This window comes from Monodelphis domestica, chromosome 3 (genome assembly GCF_027887165.1).
Source record: "Monodelphis domestica isolate mMonDom1 chromosome 3, mMonDom1.pri, whole genome shotgun sequence".
Classification (NCBI taxonomy): domain Eukaryota; kingdom Metazoa; phylum Chordata; class Mammalia; order Didelphimorphia; family Didelphidae; genus Monodelphis; species Monodelphis domestica.
Genome location: NC_077229.1, coordinates 446,318,080 through 446,331,951, shown reverse-complemented (window position 1 = coordinate 446,331,951; position 13,872 = coordinate 446,318,080). Strand labels below are relative to the sequence as shown.

At 36.3% G+C, this 13,872-nt stretch overlaps 1 protein-coding gene across 4 annotated transcripts in view; it reads left to right on the top strand.

The window, feature by feature from the left end:
* The window catches only part of FYB1 (FYN binding protein 1), a 222,865-nt gene that overhangs the window by 87,206 nt on the left and 121,787 nt on the right, over nucleotides 1-13,872 (top strand). For all 4 annotated transcript variants that reach the window (XM_007487422.3, XM_007487427.2, XM_007487421.2 and 1 more), the window contains one exon: nucleotides 3,664-4,834. In XM_007487422.3, the coding sequence (XP_007487484.2) occupies nucleotides 3,664-4,834 (1,171 nt within the window). The remainder of the gene's footprint in view (nucleotides 1-3,663; nucleotides 4,835-13,872) is intronic.

Below are 13,872 nucleotides of genomic sequence, written 5' to 3'. Positions count from 1 at the left end.
TAGAAGGGAATTGAGAAGAGTGCTGAAGGGCCTGATTTCAAGTCTTAGGGTTCCCTATAAAGTTTTGGGTCTTAAAAAAAATTTTATTGATATTTTCAGTTTTTTACATTTTACATCATTATAGTATCCCATATATTCTTCTCTCTCCCCCTCCCAAAGAGTTATCCATGTTACAAATAGTATTTTTTGGAGAAGAAAAAAAGGCAGTATTAAGTTGAAAGATTCCAAAATAATGTAATACATGTAATACTTTTGGACCTCCCACCTCTATGAAAGGTAGGTCCATGATGTCTTCTCATAGCTCTTCACTCAAGTCTTGTTTGATCTTTTTTTTTTTACCCTTTCCTTCTGTCTTTGTATAAATATTAAGTATTGGTTATAAGACAGAAGAGTGATAAGGGCTAAGCAATTGAGGTTAAGGGACTTGCCTAGGGTCACACAACTAGGAAGTCTCTGAGGGCAGATTTGAACCTGGGACATCCCATCTCCAGGCCTGGCTTTCTATCCACTGAGCCACCTAGCTTCCCCTTGTTAGATATTTATATATTTTTTGGTATTCATTTCTTATTTTTAGTGTGTTGCCTTTCTGACTTCAATTTAACACATACTTATTAAATACCTAATATGTTCGGTGTCTATTCTATGAGGCTTTTGAAAGTATTTTTTTGTATCTCCTCAAACTTGTTACTAAAACTTTTAATTACTTCTATCTTATTTAATTACTTATATCTTCCTAAATAAGGCTGTAGGAATTTGAATAGGAATAGGGTCTAGACCTCTGATTCCACTGGTCCAGGGGGCTAACTCCTGGGTGAAAAAGGTTCTAGTCCTGAACACTCCAGACTATCAGTGTCACCTTCTTACTTTTGTGAATAGCCAGTTCTTCTGCCATAAAATAAGAAATGAACTAGGCAGTCTCTGAGGTACCTTTTTAAGTTCTTGAATCTGACAACCAACAAATGAATCCATATGTTTGTCAATGACTTTAAGAACAGCATAGTTTTTTCTATCTCTTTTTTAACATCTCCTGGCAACTTATCATTTTATTGAAAATCTTCACCACTGGGCAGCTAGCTGGCTCAGTGGATGAAGTGCCAGGCCTGGAAACAGGAAGTCAAATCTGGCCTTGGACATTTCTGAGTTGTATGACCCCTAGGTAAATCACTTAATCCCCATTGCCTAGCCCATACCACTCCTCTGCCTTGGAGTTGATACTTGGTATTGATTCTAGGACAGAAGGGAAGGCTTTAAAAAAAAGAAGGAAAGTTTTACTATTTTATAGTAGATTTGAGGGAGTTTAGTGGTTTTGATTTCTCACTTCTCACCCCTTTCCATTTTAGTATAAGCAAAGTATGGAATGGAAGTGATCAGGATAATTGCTAATTATGTGAAACTGGACAAGATACAATCTCTAACTCAATTTTCTCATCTCGAAAATTGGATTGTTTGTATTTCCCTCTCAGAGCTATTATGAGGGTAAGATGATATGATATTTGGAAAGCATTCTGCAAACCCAAATAAACTACACGAATTATTATTTATTATTACTTATTTATTATTAGTTGTTATTATTTATTAGAACTAAGGACAGTTCTTAATATTCAATTTGATCTCTTTGAGTACTACCAGAAGCCTATTTGTTTAAGAGAGATGGGTAAATAGTAGGAAAGTAGAAGAGGGAGAAGAAAATGGAGAGAATGAAGGAACAGTATTTGAATCTGCTCTGAAATGGGGGGTAGGAGGGGATGCAGAAGAAAAAGCTGCAAAAAAAAATTAGGGCAATTACTTACTTCCCTCCCAACCAAAGCTAACTCTCTCCCTTTCTGCCCCTGCTCAATCTTCCTCATGCCATTTCCCTTTCTTTCCTTCCCCCTAGCCTCTAGGTTGTGAGCAGAAACTTTAAAAATGTTTGATTTAATTCATCAAGCATTTACTGAATATCTCCTATGTCATAGGCAATAGGGATACAAAGACAAAAGTGAAAATAAGTCCTGCTTTCTTAGATCTTCTACTAGGTATTACCTAGCACAAAATCATGAGCATAAAAAAAAAAGGTGTTAAAGCTTTTCAATGGTATAAAAAGTCTGAGACTCACAACTCTTTCCATTTTTTCCATTAGTATCAGAAAGTCTCAACAGCAATTCCTAGTTGTGTGATCCTGGGCAAGTCACTTAACCCCCATTGCCTAGCCCTTATCCCTCTTCTGTCTTGGAACCAATACACAGTATTGACTCCAAGATGGAAGGTAAGGGTTTAGAAAAAAAGAAAGAAAGAAATTAAGCAAGAAAGAAAGGAATAAAGGAAGGAAGGAAGTCTCAACCAAATGCTTCTGATTGGAGGAATAAAATCAGTTAAAAACCCTATCTCAGGGGCAGTGGTACAGTGGATAGTGCATCAGGCCTAGAGACAGGAGGTCCTGGGTTCAAACTTGCCTATCGTCTAGCTCTTACCACTCTTTGCATTGGAACTAATACTTAGCATCATTTCTTTTTTTAATACCCTTATCTTCCATCTTAGAATTAATACTATATATTGGTTCCAAGGCAGAAGAGTACTTAGTAAGGGTTAGGTCACACAGATCACACAGCTGGGAAGTGCCTGAGGTCAGATTTAAACCCAGGACCTCCCCTCTCTAGGCCTGGCTCTCAATCCACTGAACTGTCCAGCTGCCCCCAGGATCATTTCTAAGAGAAGGTAAAGGTATTTTTTTAAAGCCTATCTGAGATGTTTCACAGAGTTGTGTGACAACCAATGCTATCTTGAACCTTTACCCAATATTACTGTAATTCTAAAGCTGGTCAAAGTGGGGCAACTTCCAGAAGTAGGGACTAGTAATTACTGAGAGAGGGGAGAGATGAGAAGATGGGGAGGAGAAAGGCACTGATACCTTCTCATTAGCAGAAAGCCTTTAAAAATCTGCTCATTATGCCTCTGAGAAAATACCCCTTTGTCTGTCAGACTCTCCTTTCATTTTTGTCCACATACATTCTGAAAATTATGAGCCAGAGATATGAAATTCCCTGTTCACAGATAAAAAATGTAACTTCTACAAATTTTTCATAAAAAAAGTAGGTTTTAACTCCTCCTTCTACATCAGCCTTTGGAATCTGTGAGCTACCAAACAGACTAACCACAAAAGTGAATAGGAATAAAAAAAAAAGACATTTCAGAAACAAGAAAACTGTTATCAACTGGAAGGGGTTAATAAGACAGTTGTATAAAATATATATATTTTGGTCTGTCAAGACAGATATTTTCCAAAACTGTTTTCACTTGCAAAATATGGAAGAATCAGCTTGCAAAGTTGTCACATTAAAACAAAAAGCTGAATAAAAAAATGGTCTAGTAATGCCAGTGAAGTAGGGCTTTTTTTTTTTAAGTAATGAGGAGGACAAAGGAAAGATTTAATTTAAGTGAAAGATTTAGTTTAAGGCTATTAAAAAGTCACATATAAGGCTTCCCCCTCCCCCTCAAAAAAAAAAACAACAAAAAACATCCTTCTCATAACTTCTTTTGCCATACAGGAAGATAAATGTTACAACACCTCCTTGGCCAATCATCAGCATTACAAGCCTCAAACCAGGAAACCCTTTAGAGTACTGTAAAGCGTAGTAGAAATGAGACTTCTTGCTTTCAGCTAGTTTTTGTTCCCTATGCTTGTAGGATGGAAAAGCAGATGTGAAGTCTCTCATGGCGAAGTTTAACACTGGGGGCAACTTGACAGAGGAGGTCTCCGTTGGCAATCGACCCTTCAAAGTAGGAGGACATTCATCCCCTTCAGGAATACAGGCAAGGAAGAGTGTATTTACCAACCAAGGAAATGCCAGTCCACCCCCAGGGCCCAACAACTCATCCAAGTTTGGGACTCCAAGGCCTCTTTTGGGAGTAAAGTCTTCATTTGAGGAGAAAACCGACAAGGACCCCAAACCCCCATATCTGAAACCTACTGGAGCAGGACAGAGATTTGGGACTCCAGCAAGCTCTGCCAGCAGGGAGCCTGAAGGAAAAGTGGGATTTCTGAAACCTGTAGGTCCTAAGCCATTTGACCAGCCAAAAGAAGATGCCAAGCCTGTGTTTCCGAGACCCTCTGGGAACAAACCATTGCTTCATGCTGTCAACCAAGAGAATGACGTAAAAACTCCTAGTCCAAAGTCAGTTTTCAATGCCCCAGCACAAGAAAATGAACCTAAACCAGTATTTCCAAAGTTGGCTGCGGCTAAGGGAAAGTTCACTTCTCCACAAGACCATGATTCCAAGCCCCCTTTCACCAAACCAGCAATTGGGCAGAAACCTTCTGCCAATACAGACACCTCCCATGAAGACCAGAGCCCCAGCAAGAGTACATTTCCGCAGAAAGGACCTGCATTTGCCCCTCCCTCAAAACCTAAAATCAGTACTCCCAAGCCAGGCAAGGAAGATACAGAAAACAAAGACCATGCAACAGACCTCCCAAATATGCCTTTTCCTGGGGTAACTCTAAAGCCTGCTGCCAGCAGAGGTACCCCAGGCTCAAGCCTAAACCTCCCCAAAAATACTGAAGAGAAAAAAGAAGAAAGGAAGATAGATGCAGCTAAGAATGTATTTATGAGTAAAATGAATCAGGACGACTCAGGCTCAGGTGCCCCTCCACCCAAGTTCTCGAAGCCACCTTCCAAACTGGTGGTGGGAGGACCTTGGAACCAAAGTCAAGAAAAGGAAAAAGGAGAAAAGAATTCAACTGCACCTAAGCAGAAGCCTTTGCCTGCCCTCTTTACCCTGGGTCCAGCCCCACAGAAACCCAACAGACCACCTACCGTTGACCTGGCAAGATTCCGAAAGGCCAGCCCTGCAAACTGTGAGTTGTTTTCTCATTTTCTGCTTAGCTTGTCTCTTGCCATGGTGGAAGAGGTTTTACATTCCAAAAAGAATTCTGACAAGCCCAACCAACCCTTTATGCATGATAACTCATTGGTACATGGTGATAAATTGTCTCATTTTGTTTTTCTTGGAGGTTGGAGAACTAGGGAAGCAGTGCAATTAGATTTGGAGTTAATTCTATCACTGAGAAGTACTCTGCTTAGGCTAATTGTGGATTTGTTGGATTGAGTGGCTTCACTTATAAATAGCAATTTTATTTCTTTAGCTAAATATTTTCACTTCTGTTAAATGAGAATATGGCCTCATTACTCATTACTTCCCTGGAGTTACCTCAGAGATATGCATTTGATTTCTTGTGACCAGAAAAAAATTGGTTTCCTAATTAATAAGTATTTATTTGGCCCCATTCATGAGATGAGGGGAGAGCCTCATCTCATGCTACCTATATGACATCACTTTCTGCTATGTGAGTATATGTCCATAGATATTAAAGGTTTCTGGACTGGTGATTTAACAAAGAAACATTCAATCAAAAGAATGAACTTGCCCACGTTCACTTTGTTCTCATTTTGGCTACTTTAAGTTTGCTACATAATTACCACATAATCCCCAATGATTCTAAAGATATGTGTATCCTGCATATATATTTAATATATATCCACTTGTATTTCAATTGAGTTAAAATTATACTGCTTCTAGAGACGATCTCCCCATAGTTATATGATCATTTTGGAGACATTCATAGGATATAGTTGTTTTTTGCAAAAAACAAAAGGACATTAACAAGATAATTCAAAATTATAATGCTATAATGCCATAAACTCTAACCTTTATTTACCCACAGTATATTTAGTATCAATAATAATGAGGAGAGACAGATAGGTACGGTAGGTAGAGGACCAATCTTGGCGTCAGGAAGAAGTGTTCAGGTCCTATCCTTGGATATATGAGCACGTCATTTAATTTTTTGGTGCCTCAGGCAGCTAGACCAAAAATAATAATCTTAACAAGTCAGAGGTTTATATGTTGATTTAAGTTTTTAAAATGGTTTTACTCATAATATTTGTACATTTGTAACACCCATACACTTTACTATTCTTTTACACATGGGCAAATGGAAGCTCTAAGGGAGGAAGATGACCTGTCCATGGTTGCACAACTGGCAAATGCCCAAGGTTCAGTTCAAACCCATCTCCTGACTCCAAGCCCAGTACAGCTTCTGTTCTGACATGCTGCCTTTCTTTTTGTCACCAGTAATAGTACTCGAGAAGAGTTTGGGTTATTTTGTGGACATTCATTTTGCCTCCCTCCCCTTTATTTTGCCTGATTGGCTCTGATCACCTTACCATATGCCTGGGCTGATAAACAGTGGGAATAATCAAACACCATGAGATTTGCAGCCTATCACATTCATGATCTCATGGGCAAGGCTCCTGACCTCTGAAACAATTTCCATGTATATTAGTTTACTGGAGAGATGCCACCTTGTTCAGTGTGATGTTTCCCAATCACCTATGTAGAGTAGCCAAACTGTGTTTTGCATTATGGTTGCAGAGCTCATTCAATATTTGTTTGGGGCCTTTGGAAAATTACAATTCTCTCTGTCTTGAATGGAAAATTAACTGTCCTCATTTCCATTTTTATTCTTGTAGCTAAAGTACCTGTACTAGGAAAGTAATTCAGACAGATCACTGGGAAGCATTTAATGTTTTCTTGGGTCTTAACATTTTTCTACCTTATCCTTGTATTTCCATTTATTTTATAACCCAATTAATTATTATAACAAGACAATTGATGAAACACATTTTGAATGGAATTCACAATACTTCCTTTTTGCCCTTATGTGGTACAGACCTGGTAGCAGCAGCCTAAAAGGTGTCCAAACCAGCACATGAGAATTATTCATGGCATGGAGACATAAGAATACTTGCAAAATCTGTCTGGTACTCTTCCAGTTGCCTGACTAACTTTTGTGTTTCCAATTCTCCCTTGCCATACACTCCTTCAGCAGTTCCAAAGTTTTTATTCAAGTTGTTAAAAACAAACAAACAAAAAAAAAAACACCTCTAATTGTGTGCTAGACTGGGCAAAGCCTTTTGTAGCATTCCATCCAGGACTCTTCTCTCCTGAAATGCCTCAGGCTCCATAATGGTGCCTACTTCTCCATCACCTTTCCAACCTTCCATGAAAATTATTTAGAGAATTAGAGAGCTTCTGGGGTTAATTTTTTTTTAATTTTGAATTTAAGAAAAACCAAATTATATGAACATTTCTATATACAAAATAGAACAACAAAAAGAAATAGCCTGCTTTTCTTTTTAAGTATAAAATTCAGTATCATTATATGCATTTTTTTTACCTTGCCATAACCTTCTTTTCTCCCCATTTTGGTAGTACTATAGTTGTCTGCTTTAAAAACCCCATAAAAAAATTGAAAGGAAAACAATTGTATCAGATAGATATATGTGTATTATACATAGTCCCATAAAACAAATCTATATGTTGTCTTTGTCCAAACATATATCTCAAAGGCTTTGAAAGACTCAGGGATTCTGATCAGCCAATTCCAGAGGACTTATGACAAATCAGGCTACCCACCTCCCAATGGAAGATGATGGATTCAGACTGAGACATATATGTATCTATTTATTTATTTATTGCACAAACCTCCTATCACAAAAGCATGCAGATGTATATATGCATATATATTTGTACATATTTATGATGTGTTACAAATATAATGTGTCTAGTATGATAATAATGTCTTACATTCATATAGTTCTTCAACCTTTTTTCAAAGTACTTTCACATTTCATGTTATCTTCAGAATTACATTGCACTCTAAGTAGGAGAGGGGTTACTGACTTTAAACTAAAGTGTGCATATATAGAATGATTTCCCCAAGACTACATGGTTAATTAATAGTGAAGCCAGGATGTCAGCAAAGGCCCTTTGACTCCCGACCTTCGTTTCTTTTCATCAGATGTGTCTAAGTATGTGTGTATATGTTTATGCTTACACATTTGAGTTATATGTATATAGAACTCATAAATCATTCCTACTTGCTTAAAAAGTATTGTCAGTAGATGAAAAATGTTTCTCACAAAAAGTATAAACAAACCTTATTCTTCTCAGAAATGTCTTACCTTTCCCCCCCTCACATCTGCCAATGCCTTTTGCCAAAAGGGAATGACTGGCTAATGTCCTGATAGAGCTGGCTCTAAATTCTACTCTCATTCTTCTATTTATGATGGAAGGAAGAGTATTGGCTTAATTAACTAAGGAACCAGGAAGAACAGAAATGATGCCATGCTACCTATGATACAAAGACTGGTGCCTTTTTAACCATTTTCTCCAGATCTTGAGAGACAGAATGACAGGGATAAAGAATCAGCCTCCGAGCCAAGAAGATCTGCATTCAAATCCTATCTTTTACACTTACTGACTGTGTGACCTTTAATAAGGACCTCAGCCTTTCAATGCTATTGGCATCTCTCTAAGACATTTTCAGAGAAAATGCCAACCCATATTTGTAGCAGGAGTTTCCTCATTCACAAGTTCTTTGTGCCAATGATGTCACAGATCTGTTCCCTAATCTTTCTCCAGACCTATTAGTTGAGTGCACACCTGTTACCTTGAACAAAACAAAAGTTTGCCCAAATTTGGATTTACTGCTCTGGCTTACTCCTGAACCGTCCCTCATTGAGGCTCCATTCCAAGTTCTATGTCTGGGTTCCAGGACAAATCTGATTGCTCTAATGCTCAAAAGCCCTATAAATACTGGAAAATAATACTCATGTTACCCCCTTCCCCCACCCCAAACCTTCTTTTCTCCTATTAAGCATCCTTTGTCTCTGACCTTGGAGAACTGGGAAAGCAATCTCCCCAAAGTCCTTTTTTTTCAGACTCAGAAATTCTCCCCAGGATGAGAAATTCTTATCCTTGCCCTGTTGGAGTTAACATGCATTTATTTACTCAGTCATCAGTCTATCCAGCTGGACATAATTTCCTGCATCACTGAACACAAAAGCATGTGATTAAATCAAAGGAAAGTTAGAAAGTAGACTTAGTTTAAGTGATAAACAAAACTACATCTGAAAATGTTTGTCCACACCGAGGTTCAGTAATTTGGGAACTGAACAGAGCAAAACTGGATTTTTTGATGATGAAATTCAGATATGAAACACCTGGTAGACTATTTTTCTTGTATAAACAGCTTAATTCCAGTAATTATTGAGCTAATCAAAGCTCAATTTTCTCTCTTCCCTTATTTCTTTAACCCTTCAATGTTACTGCCCCCTTTCCTTAACTATTTTCTTAGTACCCTGTTACCAAGTACTTGCTGGAAACTTTTAATCAGCTATCCTATAGGCAACTGAAATTCATTATGTCCAAAATAGAACTTTTTATCTATTGCATATTTCCCTCTTCCCAAGCCTCCTTAACTGAGAAAAGAAAAAGAAAATCCTGATAACAAATATGCATACTCATGCAAAACGAATTCCTACTTTGATCATGTTTTAAAGTGTATCTTTTTACCTCCCCCACATCTATTTTTCCTTATTATGGTCATATATCCCAACACACGTGTCTATAAATATGGATATTTATTTAGATATAGCTATACATAAGTGTGCTCCAAATTTCCTTATTTCAATGAAAGTATGCACCATCCTTCTGGTTACCTGGATTCCTTTTATCTTAGACAAAAGGCTGAGAAGAGATAGCTATTCAGGTTCACAACCATAGTCATCAATTCTTCTTTCTCCTTTGTTTCCCTATGTTTAATCAGTGGCCAAGTCATATTGATTCTATTTCTCTAACTTTTCTCTAATCTACCCCATTTTCTCTCCTCACATAGCCACAAGTTCAGGACTTCATCACCAATCACTTGGACCATTGCTTCAGTTTCTTAATTGGTCAATCATCTTCTGGTTTCTTCCCTTTCCAGACCAGTGTCTATACAGCTTTCAAAATGATAGTCCTTTATATTTTTAATTTAATTTCTCATTTAATTTTTTTAATTGACAAGAGTTTATTTCCTTCTTTCCAACCCTCAATTGAAAAAGAAAAATGAAAAACCTTGAAAAAAATGTAGATACTTATGCAAAACAAATTGCATATTGCAATGCAGATTGGACATACCCCCCAAAAATATCTCTTTCTGAATCTTGAATTGATATCCCAAAAAATGAGTACTGTGACTCATCCTTGGTCCTCTAGAATTATAGTTGGCCATAGCATTGGTCACAGTTCTGAAGTCTTTCTTGGTTGTTCATCTTTATGATGTTGTTGAATTAGTGTTCTGGTTTTGTTCACTTCAATATCTATTAATTCTTATAAGTCTTAACAAGTTTCTCTGAGAACATTATTTTTGTCATTTCTCATGCCACAATAGTATTCCATTATGTTCATATACCATGATTCATTTAACCACTTCTCAACTGCAATACATCATCTTTTCAGTTTCCAGTTCTTTGTTACTATAAAGAAAAATTCAACAAATACTTTTTTTACATATTAGTCCTTTTCCTCATTTATCCCTTTTGGCTATAAACCAACCAGTAGAACTACTACTGGATCAAAGGGTATACACAGTTTAGTGACTTTTGAAGAATGGTTCCTAATTGTGTTCTAGAATGCCTGGATGAATTCACACTTCTTAACCATGCTTGTTTTCCTACAACCCTTCCAATTTATCACACATACTTTTTTTTTTTTTGGTAGAGGGGAAGGATATCATCTTTGCCAGCCTGGTAGGGTAGAGTCTAATTTACTTTTCTTTAATTAGTAGCTTTTAGATAATTTTTTTTCATATGGCTTTTGATTGCTTAGATTTTTTTTCTTTTTGAAAACCACCTGCTCATCTCCTTTGGCCATTCATACATTGGGGAATGTCTTGTATTCTTAAAGATTTGAATTATTTCTTCATATGAAAATATATGTCATATATATATACATACATATAATGTGGATAGATAAATAGGTAGAAAATAGATAGATGATACATATTCTATGGAAAGAAACCTCTTACTCAAACAATTTGTTAAAAAAAAAAACAATTTTCCAGATTAACAATTTCCCATCTAGTTTTAACTAATTTTTTTGTGAAAAATTATTTTAAATTTCAAATTGATATCCTTAAGAAACGTATGTGACTGTCACTTTCTTATTCAATAATCTTTAGTGGATCCCTATTAAGTTCTTTGAAAGGAGGGGCTACTTAGTTTCTGTCTTTTTATTCCTGGTTCCTAGCATAGTACCTTGAACATTGTGAAGCAACCTATCTAGCTCACTGAATGTGGAGCCAGGAAAACCTTGGGTTCAACTTCTCCTCTACTCTTTATTAGCTATGTGTCCAAGGACAAGGCATTTAAACTTTTCCTCATCTCTTAGTAGGAATCATTACACTTGTAGTACTAAACTCACAAGCTTGTCATGAGGCTCTATTTGCCAACTGAAAACATTCTAAATATTAGCTCTTATTGGGCATTTAAGAAATTGTTAATTGAATTAAATTTTCTCCTTTCCTCTCTCCCCACATAATTAATATAACCACTAAATGCAATATGTGTTGAAATTAATCAAATGTACACAAACCAAACAGATTCTCTTTTGCCTTTACATGAATTATGTCCCTTTTAAAAGTGTAATTAGTATATGGAAATAGGTCTTGATCAATGATACGTGTAAAACCCAGTTAAATTGCTCATTGGCTACGGGAGTGGGACAGAGGAGGAAAGGGGAAAATACGAATCATGTAACCATAGAAAAATATCCTAAATTAATTGAATTAAAATTAAAAAATAAAAAGTTTTATTAGTATTTATCAAGCTAACTAAAATTCAAGCTAGAGATCCTATGACTACTTATGTACTGCAAGTTCAAAGAGAGAGAAGAAAGATTTTTTACCTACCAAAACATTCATAGCAGTACAGCAATATAAATTACCTTCATCAGCCCTAATATTGTCTTTCATTTAAATCGTAAACTTTTATTGGGCTACAACCATATATTTTACATAGAGATTTAGTAAGTCATTAAAATAATACTAATCATGTCCACTTCTCAAACCTTCAGTGGTTCCTGATTGCTTACCAAACTAAATGTTAATTCCTCAGCCTAGCATTTATGACCATTAACTATTTTTTGAGTGTGACCCTGATTCAATCATTCAGACCCTATCTAGTATAATTCTCTTATATATATCTAAAATCTAGCCATATTAGAAATACTGAGAATGAGAGTGTTTTTTCCAGAAGTATGAAATAAAGTATTTTCCTAAAGTGAATTTTCTTAAAGTATTTCCTAAAGAATCTTTTCTTTGGTCATCTTCTCTCCTGAATGTATCCTTCCTCTATCCAGTGAGCCATCCTTATAACAGAATTTTTTAAAAAAGGGGAGTGGGAGTTGAGGTAGGGAAAGGCAGTTCAGAGTCTGGAAGGATGTGCTGCATTCCATACCTGTATTCTGCCACCTCTGCAAAGAAATGACAGATGGATTTTCTCATCTCTTCTTTGGGTCTATACTGTGTCATTATAATTATGCAGTTTAATTTCAGACTTTTGGTTCTTTCTGTTTCCATTCTTGAAACCATTATGTATGTTGTTTTCTTGGTCTGCTTATTTTGTTCTCCATCAGTTCAAATTAGCTTTCCCATACTTCTCTGTATTCTTCATATTCATCATTTTTTAATGGCTTAGTAATAATCCATTCCATTCATGTACCATCATTTGTTCAGCTGAAAATCAAGGCACATCTACTTGGTTTGCAGTTCTTTGCTATTGCAAAAATAGTGCTGCTATGAATGTTATTATGGTGGGTAGAGAATCTTCTCTCTTCCTCTTTGAACTTGGGGTAGATAAGCAGTATTAGGATCTCTAGATTGAATTTTAGTTAGCTTGATAATTACTAAAGTTATGTATAAAATCAGTGTTTAGTGGCCTAATTAGAGGTTAATCTATTAAACCTTTCATTCACTGAAGCATTGTTTTCTTCAATGTCCCTGATAAGGAACCATCCAGCATTTATTTGAACACTTCCAGAATTCACATCAGTCCAAACAAAACGATCTTGTTCTAGTGCTGAATAGTACTAATTACTATTTTTTTTCCTTATAGAGGGCCAAAATCTGTCTCCTTATAAGCCATCAGTCCTACTTCTGACCCTTTATATAACACAGAACAAGCTGACTCTTTTAAAATATAACAATCCTTCAGTTATTTGAGAAGATATGTCCTTCCCCTTAATCATTGGTTGTCCAAGTGAAATAGCCCTTAAGTATTTTCTCAAATAGCAAAAGTAAACCAGGATGGAGAAAGGATGAGAGACCTTCTAGATATAGTATAGTGTCAGTATCTCACTGAAAATGTGGTGCTTTCAATTGGACAAACTACATTAAACCAGATGTGGTCTGACCAAGGAAGGTAAAAAAAGGACAATTGACTTATGTGTTGTGGATGCTGTATTTCTATTAATATAGATTCAAATAGCATTAAACTTTTTAGTAGCTATAGGTTTATATTAAACTTGTGGCCAACTAAAACCACCAGATTTTTTTATATGAACTATTATAAAGTCAGATCTCTCTATATCATAATTTAGGTAACTTAATTTTTTAAACCTAAATAAATAAAATGTTTTCTTTATTATATTCTATCCTCTTGATTTCTGATTTCTGTCCTGGATTCAAACTTGACAAGATACCTTTGACAACATGATAAACTTAACACATCTCATTACATACCATTTCCCACTTTGTGTTAAGTCTGAGATGATGAGGCCACCATCATTGCAGGATATCCTGCATGGAACATCCTGGTTTCCAGGAGTAGTAGTTCTCTGACAGTTTATTCAGCTTCAATCATTTTGGGTAGGGAAGGGGAGATTCTTCTTCCTCCCCCCCCCCCATCCAGAATGCTAATATCCAGAGGCATTTAAACTCTCTGAGTCCTATTTCCATCATCTGTAAGGTAGGAGTGATTACAACTATAGTACTGAATTCACAAACTTGTC